The sequence below is a fragment of the Furipterus horrens genome, unplaced genomic scaffold, assembly GCF_987537825.1.
Source record: "Furipterus horrens unplaced genomic scaffold, mFurHor1.1.pri manual_scaffold_10, whole genome shotgun sequence".
In the NCBI taxonomy this organism is placed as follows: Eukaryota; Metazoa; Chordata; class Mammalia; order Chiroptera; family Furipteridae; genus Furipterus; species Furipterus horrens.
The window spans coordinates 57241033-57256767 of NW_028327180.1; the positions used below are offsets into that span (position 1 = coordinate 57241033).

At 41.8% G+C, this 15735-nt stretch overlaps 1 protein-coding gene across 1 annotated transcript in view; it reads left to right on the forward strand.

The window, feature by feature from the left end:
- Positions 1–15735, forward strand: part of SNAP47 (synaptosome associated protein 47) — a 60427-nt gene that overhangs the window by 23909 nt on the left and 20783 nt on the right. The window contains exon 3 of the mRNA XM_090290379.1: positions 13010–13500. Within this exon, the coding sequence (XP_090146505.1) occupies positions 13010–13500 (491 nt within the window). The remainder of the gene's footprint in view (positions 1–13009; positions 13501–15735) is intronic.

Sequence of the window (15735 nt, forward strand, 5' to 3'; positions counted from 1 at the left end):
TTACAGTTCTCACATATTGCTAAAAACAATTTTTTTAAATTAAATCTTTTTTTATTGTCATTTTATTACAGTTGTCCTAATTTCCCCACCTCTGCCCTCCTCCACCATCCCACTCCCTGCTCACACTGCTGTCCATGCCTGTGGGTTATCCATACATGCTCTTTGTCCAGTGCCCTCCCCTTCTTTCCACCATTATCCCCCTCCCACCTCCCCTCTGGTCACTCTCAGTCTGTTCTATGTGTCCATGTCCGTGGTTCTATTTTGTTCGTTAGTTTATTTTGTTCATTAGGTTCCTCTTATATATGAGATCATATAGTATTTGTCTTTCACCATCTTGTTATTTCACAAAGCATAATACTCTCCATTTCCATCCAGGTTGTCTCAAAGGGTAGGAGTTCCTCCTTTCTTTCTGTTGAGTAGTATTTCATTGTGTAAATGCCACAGTTTTTTATCTACTCATTTACTGATGGGCACTTAGGCTGTTTCTAGCACTTGGCTATTGTAAATAGTGCTGCTGTGAACACAGGGGTGCATAGGTTCTTTTGAATAGGTGATTTGGGATTCTTAGGGTATATTTCCAGCAGCGGATTTGCTGGCTCAAAAGGCAGTTCTATTTTTCATTTTTTAAGGAAAGTTCATACTGTTTTCCATGGTGGCTACACCAGTCTGCATTTCCACCAACAGGGCACTAGGGTTTCTCTTTTCTCCACATCCTCGCTAGCACTTGTTGTTTGTTGACTTGTTGATGATGGCCATTCTGACAGGTGTAAAGTGGTATCTCATTGTGGTTTTTATTTGCATCTCTCTCATGGCCAATGATGTTGAGCATCCTTTAATATGCCTATGGGCCCTCTCTATATCCTCTTTGGAGAAGTGTCTATTTAGATCATTTGCCCATTTTTTAATTGGATTGTCATCTTTCTGGTGTTGAGTTGTATAAGTTCTTTATATATTTTGGAGATCAAATCCTTGTCTGATATGTCATTGGCAAATATGTTCTCCCATATAGCTTGTTCCCTTTTCATTTTGATGATGGTTTCTTTAGCTCTGCAGAAGCTTTTTACTTTCATATTGTCCCATTTATTTATTTTTTCCTTTATTTCCCTCACCCTAGGCGATATATCAGCAAAAACATTGCTATGTGGGATATCTGAAATTTTTTTGCGTCTTTTCCTCTAGGATTTTTATGGTGTCACAGCTTATGTTTAAGTCTTTTATCCATCTTGAGTTTTTTTTTTTAAATAATTTATTTATTTATTTGCTGTTTTGTTTATTTATTACTTATTTTTAGAGAGAGGGGAAAGGAAAGGAGAGGGAGAGAAACACCACTGTGTGGTTGCCTCTCACTTGCGCCCCCAACTGGGGACCTAACGTGCAACCTAATCATGTGCCCTGACTGGGAATCGAACCAGTGCCACTTGGCTCGCAGGCCGACACTCAATCCACTGAGCCACAGCAGCCAGGGCTGAGTTTATTCTTGTGTGTGCTATAAGTTGGTGATCTAGTGTCATTTTTCTGCCTGTATCATTCCATTTTCTCAACACTATTTGTTGAAGAGGCTATTTTTACTCCATTTTATGCTTCTGTCCCCTTTATCAAACATTAACACATTAAGTGCCAATCCTGTTTTGTCTTCCTTTCCGTTTAGTATTGTTTCAGTCACCAGTGACTGACATGGCACTTAATGTGTTAATTGAGACATGGGGTTATTTCTGGGTTCTCTATTCTGTTCCATTAATCTGTGTGCCTGTTGTTATGCCAGTACCTGAGTTTTTTTATTACATTGGTCTTGTAGTATAGTTTGATATCAGGTATTGTGATCCCTCCAACTATGTTCTCCTTTCTAAGAATTGCTGAGGCTATTTGGGGTTGTTTAAGGTTCCATATAAATTTTTTAAATATTTGTTCTAGATTTGTGAAATTATGTCATTGACATTTTAATAGGGATTGCACTGAATCTATAGATTGCTTTGGGTAGTATGGGCATTTTAATGATGTAAATTTTTCTAATCCATGAACACAGTATATCTTTTTACTTATTTGTATCTTCCTTATTTCTTTCTCCAGTGTTTTGTAGTTTTTAAAGTATAGTTCCTTTACCTCCGCGGTTAAATTTATTCCTAGGTACTTTACTTTTCTTGTTGCTCTAGTAAGTGGGATTTTTCCCTAATTTCTAGTTCTGACATTTTATTGTTGGTGTACAAAAATGACATCGATCTCTGAATATTGACATTTACACAATGGAGTACTATGTAGCAGAAAGAAGGAACTTCTACCATTTGCAACAACATGGATGGAACTGGAGAGAATTATGCTTAGTGAAATAAGCTAGGCAATGAAAGAAAAATACCTTATGCTATCACCTGTTACAGGAAACTAATCAACAACACAAATGAGCAAAATTGAACCAGAGGTGTGTAAACAATGAATAAACTAACAGTAACAAGGGGGGAGGTGGAAGGGAGAGAAGGGGGTAAGAAGGGGAAGGGTCTAGTCAAAGAACATGTATAAATGATCCACGTACATGGACAACTGGGTGGGGACTGACTGTGGGAGAAGGGGTGGGCAGGGTGTGGGGAAGCAAGAGGGGGAAAAAGTGGGACAACTGTAATGGAAAAACAAAAACAAAATTTTTAGTGAGGGAAAAAATGAAAATGGAAAGAATGGAAATGCAAGTTCAGTGAATATTAGAAGGACAAGGATTTTCCTTCACACTATATATTTTTCTCCCTATCTGATCCCTCCAGAGTTTGGCATTCTAAAGAAGTAAGTAATGACATAAGGTTCTTTGCATAAAACTAGTAAGACTAGTTGTTAATAGAGGTTTTTTTGACCAAGACTTTGACTGTAATGTCATGCCTAAAGGAGACATGCTTGGGCTCTGGTTGTTACCAAAAAGCCCCGAGGAACCGAGATTGACTTTCAAAGGTAATAAAAGCCCATGAGCAAAAAGGCCTAGTACCTTGGTTGGTTGTGCGGTCCTCGGCAATCTTTCCACGGAAGGAATGAAGGTTGTTTTCCTGAAAGATGGCTAGAAGAGACCTTAAGGCACAATGGAAAACCAGAAGGACTTGGAAAAGACAGGTGTTTATAGGCAAGGCTGAATGGCAGGTATGTGGCTCAGCTTCTGTGCCCTGAAGGCCAGACTGAAGGTCACCCTAAATGTTCCTTGCGTAAGTTCCAGCAAAGCAGAACTAAAGATCCTAAGTGATCATTTGCTGCTCTTATTGTGTTTATGCAAGTGAGCAGGATAAATTAAAAATGGACTGAATGCAGTCCCTTTAATGACAAGGAGGGTAATCTTAGGGAGAAAAATCGTGATTCAAGGAAAATCACAATGCTCATTGGTAGACTATAAAGTAGTGCAGCTAACTGTCTTTAAAGTTTCTTTTCATTAAAAATTTGTTTTTATTTGAAAGTTTATGTCAGTGGTATCATCAAAGCTCTTTAATTTACAGGCAAGAAGAATGTCAAATGCCTTGCAACTGGATGTCTTTCTAATAAGACAGTCTTACAGATTTAGAGACTTGTTTGTGGGTTATGTTGCATAAATTAACTTGTGTTTTCTGTTTTCAAAGGGCATAAATGTATGATCTCATTACCTGAGTGATTGTATGTATAGACCTCACTTAATCCTGTCTGCATTGCTGCCTCCTGAGACTCAACAGTTTGGCTGAACTAAGTGGCTGGGCTGGTAAAGAATGGGATGGTCTGTGGGCTTCACTTTAAACTGGTTTCCCTTTCTATCCTAATGGCTTGGACAGAAAGGGACCAGAGGTCTGAGAGGGGGGAAACCTAAAATATTTCCCTCAGCCCAAACTAAGTATAATGGGCAAAAGGGTTTTGGACAGGTGAGATATGCCTGGCACACCTTCCTCCAAAGAAGCCATTTTTTTCCCCCTAATGTGGGACATTGAAAAATTAATACCTGCCTTTTGTCATCTAGTGGTTATGGATTGAATGATGTCTTTTAACCCTGTTGCCAAATCTGTTGACCCCGGAATACAACAAGGATGCCAGCCTGTTAAACCAAGCACACCATTGTCTGGCGAGTCTGCAAGATCCTTCCCCATGTGGGAAGGCCACCCTCTCCTCCACACCCCCACTCTTATTAGGGATTTCTGGACCCAAGGGTAGGTAGGACGATGACCATGTACAGCTTGAAGCAGCTAGAGGAGCTTGAGACCTTCGCCCGTTGTCCTTTATAAGATTATAAAGGGTCTTAAGTCTGAGAGGGAGTGATTGTTATTTTTATTGTTTAAAAAATTAATTAATTATTATTATTATTTTAAAGAGAATAATATAGGAAAGGGTGAAGCCGGAGAGCTTGTATGTACGACCCATGGGCATGGACTGGAGGGGGGATTGCTGGGGGAGGGGCGGTGCTGGGTGGAAGGGAGCAAGGGGGAAAAGATTGGAACTATTGTAACAATATAATCAATAAAATATACTTAAAAAAAAAGAAAAGGAACCCCTCAGGGGAAGAAAAAACAAACAAACAAACAAAAATGCCACCGATCTCTGAATATTGACTTTGCATCCTGCTATTTTGCCATATTCACTTATTAGGTTGAGTAGTTTTTTTGGTGGAGACTGTAGGGTTTACTTTGTATACTATCATGTTGTCTGCGAATGACAGTTTTACTTTCTCCTTTCCAATTTGGATACCTTTGACTTCTTTTGTCTGATCACTGTGGCTAGAACTTCCAGGGCTATTTTGAAAAGAGTAGTGAAAGCAGACACTCTTGTCTTGTTCCTGATCTTGAGGGGAAAGCTTTTAGTTTTTGCCTATTGAGTATGATGTTGGCTGTAGGTTTCTTTTATATGGCCTTTATTATGTTGAGGTATGCTCCCTCTATTCCCGCTTTGCTGAGCGTTTTTATCATAAATGGGTGCTGGATTTTATTAAATATTTTTTCAGCATCTATTGATATGATCATGTGATTTTTGTCTTTCATTTAGTTTATGTGGTGTATTACGTTTATTGATTTGTGAATATTGTGTCATCCTTGTGTCCCTGGGATGAATCCCATTTGATCATGTTGTATGATCCTTTTAATGTTTTTCTGAATCCAGATTGCCAGTATTTTGTCAAGGATTTTAGCATCCATGTTCATCAGAGATATTGGCCTGTAGTTTTCTTTCTTTGTTGTGTCTTTACCTGTTTTTGGAATTGGGATGATACTGGCCTCATAAAAAGAATTTGGGAGTCTTCCCTCTTCTTGAATTATTTAAAATAGTTTGAGAAGGATAGGAGTTAGTTCTTTGTTAAATGTTTTGTAAAATTCACCCGTGAAGCCATCTGGTGCAGGGCTTTTGTGTGCTGGGAGTCTTTTGATTACTGATTCAATTTCATTAATTGTTATTGTTCTAGTCAGGCCTTCTGCTTCTTCTTGATTCAGTTTTGGGAGACTATATGTTTCCAGAAATTTGTTCATTTAACCCAGGTTTCCAAATTTCTTGTCATATAGTTCTTAGTAATTTCTTAGATTCCTTTGTATTTCTGTGGTATCGGTTGTAAATTCTCTTTTATTTCTGATTTGGTTTATTTGGGTTCTCTTTCTCTGATGAGTCTGGTTAAAAGTTTGTCAATTTTGTTTATCTTTTCAAAGAACTAGCTCCTGGACTTAGCGATCCTTTTAATTGTTCTTTTAGTCTCTGTATCATTTAATTCTGCCCTGATATTGATTATTTCCTTCTTTCTTTGTGCTCTGGGCTTTGTTTGTTGTTCCTCTAGTTCTTTTAGATGTATGGTTAGGTAGGCTTGTATTGCTATGAACTTCCCTCTCAGGACTGCCTTTACTATGTCCCATAGGTTTTGGGCTGTTGTGTGTTCATTTTCACTTATTTCCAGATACTTTTTGATTTCTTCCTTGATCTCATTGTTGACCAATTCATTGTTTAATAGCATGTTATTTATTCTCCATGAATTTGAATGTTTTTGAGTTTTTTCCTTGAGGTTAGTTTGGAGTTTCCATTCATTGTGATCTGAACTCATGCTTGATATGATTTCGGTTTTTTTGAATTTGTTGAGGTTTGTTTTGTGTTACATGATGTGGTCTGTTTTTGAAAATGTTCCATGTGCATTTGAAAATAATGTATATTTTGCTTCTTTGTGGTGAAAGGTTCTGTATAAATCAATTAAGTCCATTTGACCTAGAGTGTCACAATATCTTTGCTGTTTCTTTGCTTGGAAGGTCTGTCCATTGTTGATAGTGTGGTGTTAAAATCCCCTATGATGACTGTGTTGTTGTCAATATCTTTCTTGAAGTCCTCCAAGATTTTCTTTACATATTTAGATGCTCCTATGTTGGGTGTATATGTTTTTAAAGGGTTATATCCTGCTGTTGGACTATTCCTTTAAGTATTATTTAGTGACCTTCTTTGTCCCTTTTTATTGCTTTTGTTTTGAAGTCTGTTTTGTCTGATATAAGTATTGCTACCCCAGCTTTCTTTTTGTGTCTGTTTGCTTGGAATATTTTTTTCCATCTCTTTACTTTGAACCTGTGTAGAACTTCTGTTCTGAGGTGGATCTCTTGTAGCCAGCATATATGTGGGTTGTATATTCTTATCCATTTAGCTACACCATGTCTTTTGGAGCATTTAATCCATTTACATTTAATGTTATATTGATAGGTACTTACTGATTGCCATTTTCTCTGTACTTGCTCCCCCCGCCCCTCTTTTTCTTCATCTTCTTAAAGCATTCCCTTTAGCATCTCTTGCAATGCTGGTTTTGTGGAGATGTATTCTTTTAGTCTTCCTTTGTCTGGGAAACTCATTTCACCTTCCATTTTGAAAGAGAACCTTGCTGGATAGAGTGGTCTTAGTTGTAAGCCTTTGTTTTTCATTGCTTGAAATACTTTTTGCCTTTCCCTTCTGGCTTGTAGTGTTTCTGTTGAGAAATCAGTTGATAGTCTTATCGGAGCTCCCTTGTACGTTATTTGCTGTTTTCCTCTTACTCCTTTTAGGATTCTCTCTTTGTCTTTGAATGTTGCTATTTTAATTATGATGTGCCTTTGGAGTAGGCCTTTTTGGGTTCATCTTCATTGGGACCCTCTGGTTCCTGGACTTGCAAGACTTTTTTTCTCATGAAGTTAGGAAAATTTTCTGTAATTACTGTTTCAATCAGGTTTTCTATCCCATGCTCCTCTTCTCCTTATTTTATCCCTATGATATGGATATAGTTTTGCTTCATGTCGTCCTGCAGTTCTCTTAAACTCTCTTCATTCTTTTTAAGTTTTTTCATTTTGTTGCATTGTTTGGGAATTTTTTTCTACATTGTCCTCTAACTCACTGATCCGATCCTCTGCTTCGTTTAGCCTGCTTTTGATTGATTCTACTGTGTTCTTCAGTTCAGAAATTGTATTCTTCATTTCTTCCTCATTCTTATTGATAGTTTCTATGTCCTTATTAATTCTGGTGTAGTTCTCAGTAAGTTCCTTATAGCTTTCCTGGAGTTCTTTGTAGCTTCCCTGGAGTTGTTTGTAGTTCCCCTGGAGCTCATTGTAGTTTTCTTTGAGTTTGTGGAGTTCATTGAGCGTCCTCATTACCATTGTTTTGAAATCCATGTCTGATAGTTTGCTTGCTTCTTATCATCTATTCCTCCTTCTGTGAATTCCTCCTTTCCTTTCGGTGGGGTGTTGTTTCTGTTTGGTGGGGTGTTGTTCCGCCTCTCCATTTTGGGCACTGGTCTTGTTTTGCTTCTTAGATTGATCTGCTTTTGTTTTCTGCCTTTGTGGTGTTACCTTCTTGTATACAGTTGTTGAGCTGCTGCCTCCAGCTGACACCAGTTGGAGGAGAGCAGTCTGCTTAAGTGATTTCTCCCGTAGCACTTGGGATGATTCTGTACTGGGACCTAGTCCGTTGCTCTCCCAGTGCTTTCTCGAGAGCCAGCACCCAAAACTTATTACAATGTGCCTCTAGTTCACGTCACTGTCCTTTGACCTCAGCCAGTGGCGAGTGTATTCCCTTGTGCAGGCCAGGGGCAGGCTGACCCATTGCACACTGGGGTGGGCGGGTCCAAGGTGGACTGGTTGCTCGCTTGTTCCAGCAGAGGGGGAGGCCTATTGAGTTGGCCGGTGTGTTGGTGTCACGCCTGTTTGGGCAAGTCCTGGTGGCACCTGTGCGTGGCAGCTGGCGAGTTGGTTTTGCGCCCGCTGGGGTGGGGCCATGAACACCTGTGCACGGTGGCCTGCGTGTTGGTTTTGCACCTGTTGGGGGCGTGCCCTGGTGGCGTCTGAGCGCAGTGGCCCGTGCATTGGTTTCCCGCCTATTGGGATGAGCTGGGGGTGCCAGGGCACGGTAGCTCCCGAGTTGGTTGTGCACCTGGGCAGACGTACTGGGGCACTCCTGTGTGCATGCTCGCACGACCCAGGGGGAGGGTTGGGGAGTGGGCGAGTGCACTTCTGCGCCTGCGCTCCTCAAGAATCTTGTCTTGTCACTAGCCTCTCTTCCCCTCTCCACAAAAAAACAAAAGAAAAAAGAAAAAGGAAAAACACATTCATACACAGGAGTACACTGCTTCTTGCCTCTCAGAGCCAGATGCCAGCTGGCCCACTCCTGGCTCTGCCCACTGGCAGAGCCTTACTCTCCTCCCGATTTCTCTATGGGGAAACCTGGAGTCACTAAAAACTCTTTGCGTTTTGACGTTGTAGTCAACACCGGCAACTCCTGCGGCGCACCTGAAGCCAAGCTGTATTGACTCCGTCTTTCCCTTGGACCCTTCAGCTGCGAAGAGAGGGGGGGTCTGCTGCATGGGCAACAGCAGACCCTCCATATCACCCTGCCCAGGCTCTGTAGCTTCAGCGTCATCGCAAGATGTCGATTCAACACGGGAGGAGACAGATACGATGTCACTCCCGAGTCGGTCTGCACAGCCATTCTCGGCGGTGCAGACAGACTCTTGAGAAGCTACACCATCGTCTCTCGAGACGGACGGCTGCCGACGACGACTCCCAGCCACAGCTCAGGGAGCCAACCCAATCATAAATCCCATCTTGTCCCTTTCTCCTCCACTATCCTCACCAGATAGGTCGCTCCCAGATGGTCTTCTCTGATCCAGCAGTGCCAAGGCTCAACTCCTGCCAGTATCCAGATGTTAGCTGAGATGTTCTGTCCGCAATTAGCCTAAACTACAGAGAGGTCTCGGGAGCAAGCAAGCGCAGCCTCTCACTCCTCCACCATCTTCCTCCCTGTCCTTCATTTCTGACTGCATCTTTTTTATGCTGTTGAGGTTCTCACTAAGTTTCTTGAGCATTCTTTTTTTTTTTTTTAATGTTTACAATCTGGTTAATCAAATATTTCTTAGTTCAGAAATTAATTTAGTGTCATATTAAGAGCACAGAATTGAACCAGATGGGTGCATATTGGCTCCCCTTATTTCTGTTTTAAAAAGGTTTTATTTATTTATTTTTAGAGAGAGGGGAAGGGAGGTAGAGAGAGAGAGAAACATCAATGTGTGAAAGATACATTGATTGGTTGCCTCTCAAACACCCCCAACTGAGGACCTGGTCTGCAGCCCAGGCACGTGTCCTTACTGGGAATTGAACTGGTTACCTTTTGGTTCATAAGCCAGCACTTAATTCACTGAGCTGTACTGGCAAGGCTCCTTGAGCATTCTTATAAGCAGTGTTTTGAACTCTGCATCTGGTAGGTTGCTTATCTCCATTTCGTTTAGCTCTTTTTGTGGAATTTTGATCTGTTCTTTCATCTAGGCCATGTTTCATTGTCTACGCATTTTGGTAGCCTCCCTGTGTTTGTTTCTGTGTATTAGGTAGAGCTGCTTTAACTCCATGTCTTGATAATGTGTCCTAATGTAGTAGGTGTCCTGTAGGGTCCAATGGCACAGCCTCCCCTATCACCCAAGCTGGGTACTCAAGGTGCACCCTTTGTGTGGACTCTACACTCTCCTCTTATAGTTGAGTTTTGGTTGCTGTTGTCATATCAGTGGGAGGGATTTACCCAGGCCAGACAGCTGCAAGGATGGCTGTGGGTACTGACCACCAACCTCTGCCTTCCATGGAGGATCAGTTGTGCAGGGGCAGGGTGGTGGTTCTCCAATACGTCTATAGCTGTCCACTGGGTGTGCTGGCCCTGGGGTTCCCAGGCGGGGCAGGCAAGGTCAGCCCCCACCTGTGTTTTGCTCAGGGCCACCCTGCCTAAGCTATAAAGCAATCTGAGATGGCTGCCACTTATGCTGGGCTTGGAGATTCCCAGGTGAAGCCAAGCTGTGAGTCTAAGCTGTCTGCTGCTAGTACTGGGCCTGAGGCTCCCTGAGGCCAGCTGTTGCTTATTTGATAGGGTTTAGGAAGTTGTGAAGCATGAGCCAAGACCAGCCATTCATATGGAAAAGGAACTTGGGTGGGCCTGTAAGTTTGGTGGGGCAGAGTCTCAGGATCTCCAAGGCAGGTCAAACAGTGTTAGTCAGGTTGATGGAGTCTCAGATATGGCACCAGCTTCCTGGCTCTCTGAGGGGAGGGTTTAGAAAAAAGAGTCAATGGCCTCTGCTTGCCTTGATGACAGACACTTCAGTTCCTCCCTTTATGCCACTGGTGCCTTTCAAGTTGCTACCTCAGTGCTGGAGCTCAGAGGGAGTGAGTCGGAGTAGATGAGTGTGTGGGTTCTTTAAGAGGAACTGCTTGGGGCTCCAGAAGTTTCTTTCACTGACTCAATCCCCACTGGTTTTTGCAGCCAGAAGTTATGGGAACTTATCTTCCTGGCACTGGAACTCTGGTCTGGGGGCGCCTGGTGTGGGGCTGGTACTCCTTGCTCCCGAGATATTCCTCCTGAGTTTTTATCCACCACACATGGGTGACCGACCAACCCATTATGCATATGTGCACCTCCTACCAGTCTGGCTGGATGTGGTTTCTTTAATTCTGTAGTTTTCAGACCTCCATTCAACTCAATTTCTGACATGTTCTGAGTGATCATTGTTATATACTTTAGTTGTAATTTTTTTGTATTTTATAAATTATGCTGTTACAGTTGTCCCAATTTCTTTTCCCTTTGCTCCCCTCTGCCCAGCACCCCCTTCCCTCCAGCAATCCCACCCCCCTTACTTCATGTCCATGGGTCATGCATACAAATTCTTCAACTTTACCCTTTCTTATACTATCCTTAACACACCCTGTCTATTCTGCATCCTCCTACTATGCTTCTTAATTCCTGCACCATTTCCTTCCTTCTCCTCCCTTCCCTCTCCCAGCTGACACCACTCCACATGCTCCCCATACCTATGATTCTGTTCCCAGTCTGGTTGTCTGCTTAGTTTGTTTTTGTTTTTATTTTTCAGAATCTGTTGTTGATAGTTGTGATTTTGTTGTCATTTTAATGTTCATAGTTTTGATCTTTTTATTAAATAAGTCCCTTTAACATTTCATATAATAATGGCTTGATGATGGTGTACTCTTTGCCTTGTCTGGGAAGTACTTTATCTGCCCTTCCATTCTAAATGATAGCTTTGCTGGATAGAGTAATCTTGGTTGTAGGTCCTTGCTTTTCATCACTTTCAATACTTCTTCTCAGTCCCTTCTTGCCTGCAAAGTTTCTTTTGAGAGATCAGCAGATAGTCTTATAGGAACCCCTTTGTAGGTAACTCTCTTCTTTTCTCTTGCTGCTTTTAAGAGTCTCTCTTTATCCTTAACCTTTGGCATTTTAATGATGATTTGTCTTGTGGTCCTCCTTGGGTCTAGTTTGTTGGGAATTCTCTGTGCTTCCTGGACCTATGTGTCCATTTCCTTACCCACATTAGGGAAGTTTTTCTTCATTTTTTTCACGTAAGTTTTTAATTTCTTGCTCTTCCTCTTCTTCTGGCACAGCTATGATTCGGATGTTGGCATTTTTAAAGCTATCCCAGAGGTTTCTAAGCCTCTCCCCATTTTTTTCAATTCTTGTTTCCAACTTCTGTACTGGTTGACTGTATATTTCTTCCTTATGTTTCGGTTCATTGATTTGAACCCTGGTTTCCTTTCCTTTACCACTAGTTTCGTGTGGGTTTTCCTTCATTTCACTTAGTATAGCCTTCATTTCTTCCCTGTCATGCTTAATCTTTTCTGTCAAGTCTATGAGCATCTTTATCACTTGTGCTTTAAACTGTGCATCTCTTAAGTTGGCTATCTCCTCATCGCTCAGTTCTCTCAATGGAACCTTGATCTACCCCCCATTTTGGGCCATTCTTCTCTGTCTCCTCATCTTGACGGCTTTCTGTGTTTGCCTCTGTGACTTAGGTAGAGCTGTCACACCTGTTACGTTGTAAGGGACCTTAGGTATTTGACAGTACCAGTGACCCTGTTTCACCACGAGTGGCTCCATATGTGGGGAAGGGGCCTGAGAGGAAACAGTGCATCTTTCCCTGTGCTTGCCCCTTTTCCAAGCACTTCTTCCCCTTCCTGTACTAAACGAGCTGCTTCTGTTGAGAGACCGGCAATTTATTTCGCTGCCCCAACCCCCCACTGGTTTTCACAGTCAGAAGTAATGTGGCTCTATTTTCCCTGGCACTGGAACCATTAGCTGCACAGTCTAGTCTGGGGCTGGGATTGGTCTGGTTTGGGGCTGGGATAGCTTCCCAGGTTTAAAAAGTATGATTGTGCTTTTCGCCACAGCTACAGTTCCTGTGCTACTGCTGCTGCTGCTGCAGCCAAGCACTGCCCCCGCAGTGGCTGCTGCAGAGCCATACTTCATTCTTTCCATCCCAGCTCTGCCTCTCCTACCTTTCTGGCTGAATATTTCTTCTTTATTTCTTTGTATGTTGAACTTTTATGTAATTTGATTTTCTGGATCTTCTGGGATTTTTTTAGTTTTGAAGTGGTTGTAAATTCCTTCTTAGTTGTAAGGGAGACTCAATGTCCTTACCTACGCTTCCATCTTGGCTGGAAGTTTTTGGTTGTAATTTTGATGTGGTTGTGTGAAGAGGCAAGCCATATCTGCCTACACTGCCATCTTGGCTGGAAGTGCCAGTATTAAAATTTGATCGACCCAGTTTCTCATGCTTTGTTTGGTCTTTTAGGTTGCTGACAGAACTGGAATCTCCTTCGTGGTGGCCCTTTAACTTCAAGTTTTGGAAGATGCCATCAGACGCCAAGCTCCAGGAAGGCCCCTCAACGGCTAGTTCCAAAGCTCCTGGAAAAGAAGGGATAGTGATCAGAATTCCTGCAGTTATTTCCCAAAGAACAGGATCTCATGTTAAACCAGGAAAGTTCACTGTCCTTGTTTCTGGGTTAGAAATCCATGACTCAAATTCTTTGCTCATACACAGATTTGAAAGAGAAAACATAGATGACATTAAGGTTCACACACTTTATGAAATTAGCATCCACCAGAGGTTCATTGGGAAGCCAGACATAGCTTTTCATTTGATATCTGCCAGGATGCCAGAGGCAATCCCCATTTTGGAAATGCAATTCAGCAAGAAGATAGAGATTTTAGAAGATGCCTTGATGCTCAGAAGCCCTGGAACCTCTTCCCCAGCAGAGAAGGGCCACTCAATCTTGCAGACAGGTGAGTGAGCATCACTACAGCCTGTGACCAGACCTCTGGCAGCCCAGGCCAACCCAGACTATCTTGTGCACCCTTAAACTGGTACAGCCCTGGCAGCAGCTGCTGGTTCTAGCCCCTAGCAAGTGCCGGTTCCAGTCCCCTAACAACTTCCCACTTGTTTGCAAATCAAAATAACTTCAGACCATTTTTCTTAGTACTTGCCAACTGTGAATCTCAAATTATTTATCATACACTTGAGAGCTGTGTACATTTCCAAATAGGCCCAAAAGGGTTTTGGTGACCCTTCAGAACAAAGGGAAGATCTGAGTTAGGAATTTTCACTCTTTCCTTCATCTGGTTTGAGAACTAGCACTTCAGGGTCTTAACTGGCACCAGCCCTACCTGCTGTGTTGAGTCTCCATTCCCCCGACCCTGACTCAGCCTCACTCCTGTTTCCCTTCACATTTTTTTTTTCAGGTGAGTAAATGGTCATACTTATTAGTAATAGCGATAGTAGATGAGTAAGAGTTATTTAATAAATGTATATTGAATGTGTAGCATTTCTATACCACTTAACAGTTTTTGAAGCTTCCTAACCCCGTACATCATCTAGTTGGTTCTTTTTTAAATGTAATTTATTAGGGTGACATTGGTTAATAAAATTATATAGGTCCCAGGTGTATAATTCTATAGTACTTTATCTGTATATCATATTGTATGTCCACGATCCCAAGTCAAATCTCCTTCCATCACCATTTGTTCTCCCTATACCCTCTTCTGTCTTCCCCTACCCTCCTCTCCCTCTGGAAATCATACTATTGTCTGTGTCTGAGGGGTTTTTTTAAGTATATTTTATTGATTATGTTGTTATAGTAGTTCCAATTTTTTCCCCTTTGCTCCCCTCCACCCAGTACCCCCCTTCCTCTCCAGCAGTCCCACCCTGCTTAGTTCATGTCCATGGGTTGTGCATATAAGTTCTTTGGCTTCACCCTTTCCTATATTATTCTTAACTTCCCCCTGTATATTTTGTACCAACCAATTTTGTTTCTTAATCCCTGCACCATATCCCCATTTCTCCCTCTCCCCCCTCCCAGCTTATAACCCTCCAAATGATCCCCATACCTATGATTCTGTTCCTATTCTGGTTTGCTGAGTTGGATTTTGTTTTTATTTTTTAGATTCAGTTGTTGGTAGTTGTGAGTTTGTTGTCATTTTAGTGTTCATAGTTTTGATCTTCTTTTTCTTAAGTAAGTCCTTTTGACATTTCATATAATAATGGCTTGGTGATGATGAACTCCTTTAGCTTTACTTTGTCTGGAAGCACTTCATCTGCCCTTCCATGATATGTTTGCTGGATAGAGTAGCTTTAGTTGTAGGTCCTTGCTTTTCATCACATTGAATACTTCTTGCCAGTCCCTTCTTGACTGCAAAGTTTTTTTAAAGAAATCAGTTGATATTCTTATAGGCACCCCTTTGTAGGTGAGTCTGCTTTTCTTTTGCTGCTTTTAAGATTCTCTCTTACCTTGAACCTTTGGCATTTTAATGTGATGTGTCTTGCTGTGGTCCTCTTTGGGTCTAGCTTGTTTGGGACTCTCCATGCTTCCTGGACTTGTATGTCTATTTCCTTTGCCTAATTTGGGAAGTTTTCCTTCATTATTGTTTCACATAAGCTTTCAATTTCTTGCACTTCCTATTCTCCTTCTGGCACCCCTATGATTCAGATGTTGGCATGTTTAAAGTTGTTCCAGAGGTTCCTAAGCTTCTCATTTTTTTCAATTCTTGTTTTCTCATTCTGTACTGGTTGACTGTTTTTTTCTTTCTTATGTTCCAAATCATTGATTTGAACCCTGGTTTCCTTCACCTCACCATTGGTTTTGTGTGGATTTTCCTTCTTTCATTTAGCATAGCCTTCACTTCTTCCCTTATGCATTTGCCGTACTTAAGCGTATCTGTCAGGTTTGTGAGCATCTTTATCACCAGTGTTTTGAACTCTGTGCCTGTTAGGTTGGCTGTCTCCTCATTTGTTATGTTGGTTATCTCCTCGTCACTTAGTTCCCTCTTTTGGGCCATACTTCTCTGTCTCCTCACCTTGACAGGCTTCTGTGTTTGTTTGTCTCTGTGTCTTAGATAGAGCTATCACACCTGTTTCGTTGCAAGGGGCGGAGACTTAGATATTCATCAGTACAGGGCAACCTGTTTTACCACGTTGTGGTGCTGTGTGTGGGGGAGGGACCAGTGCCACTTGCTCAGCACTCA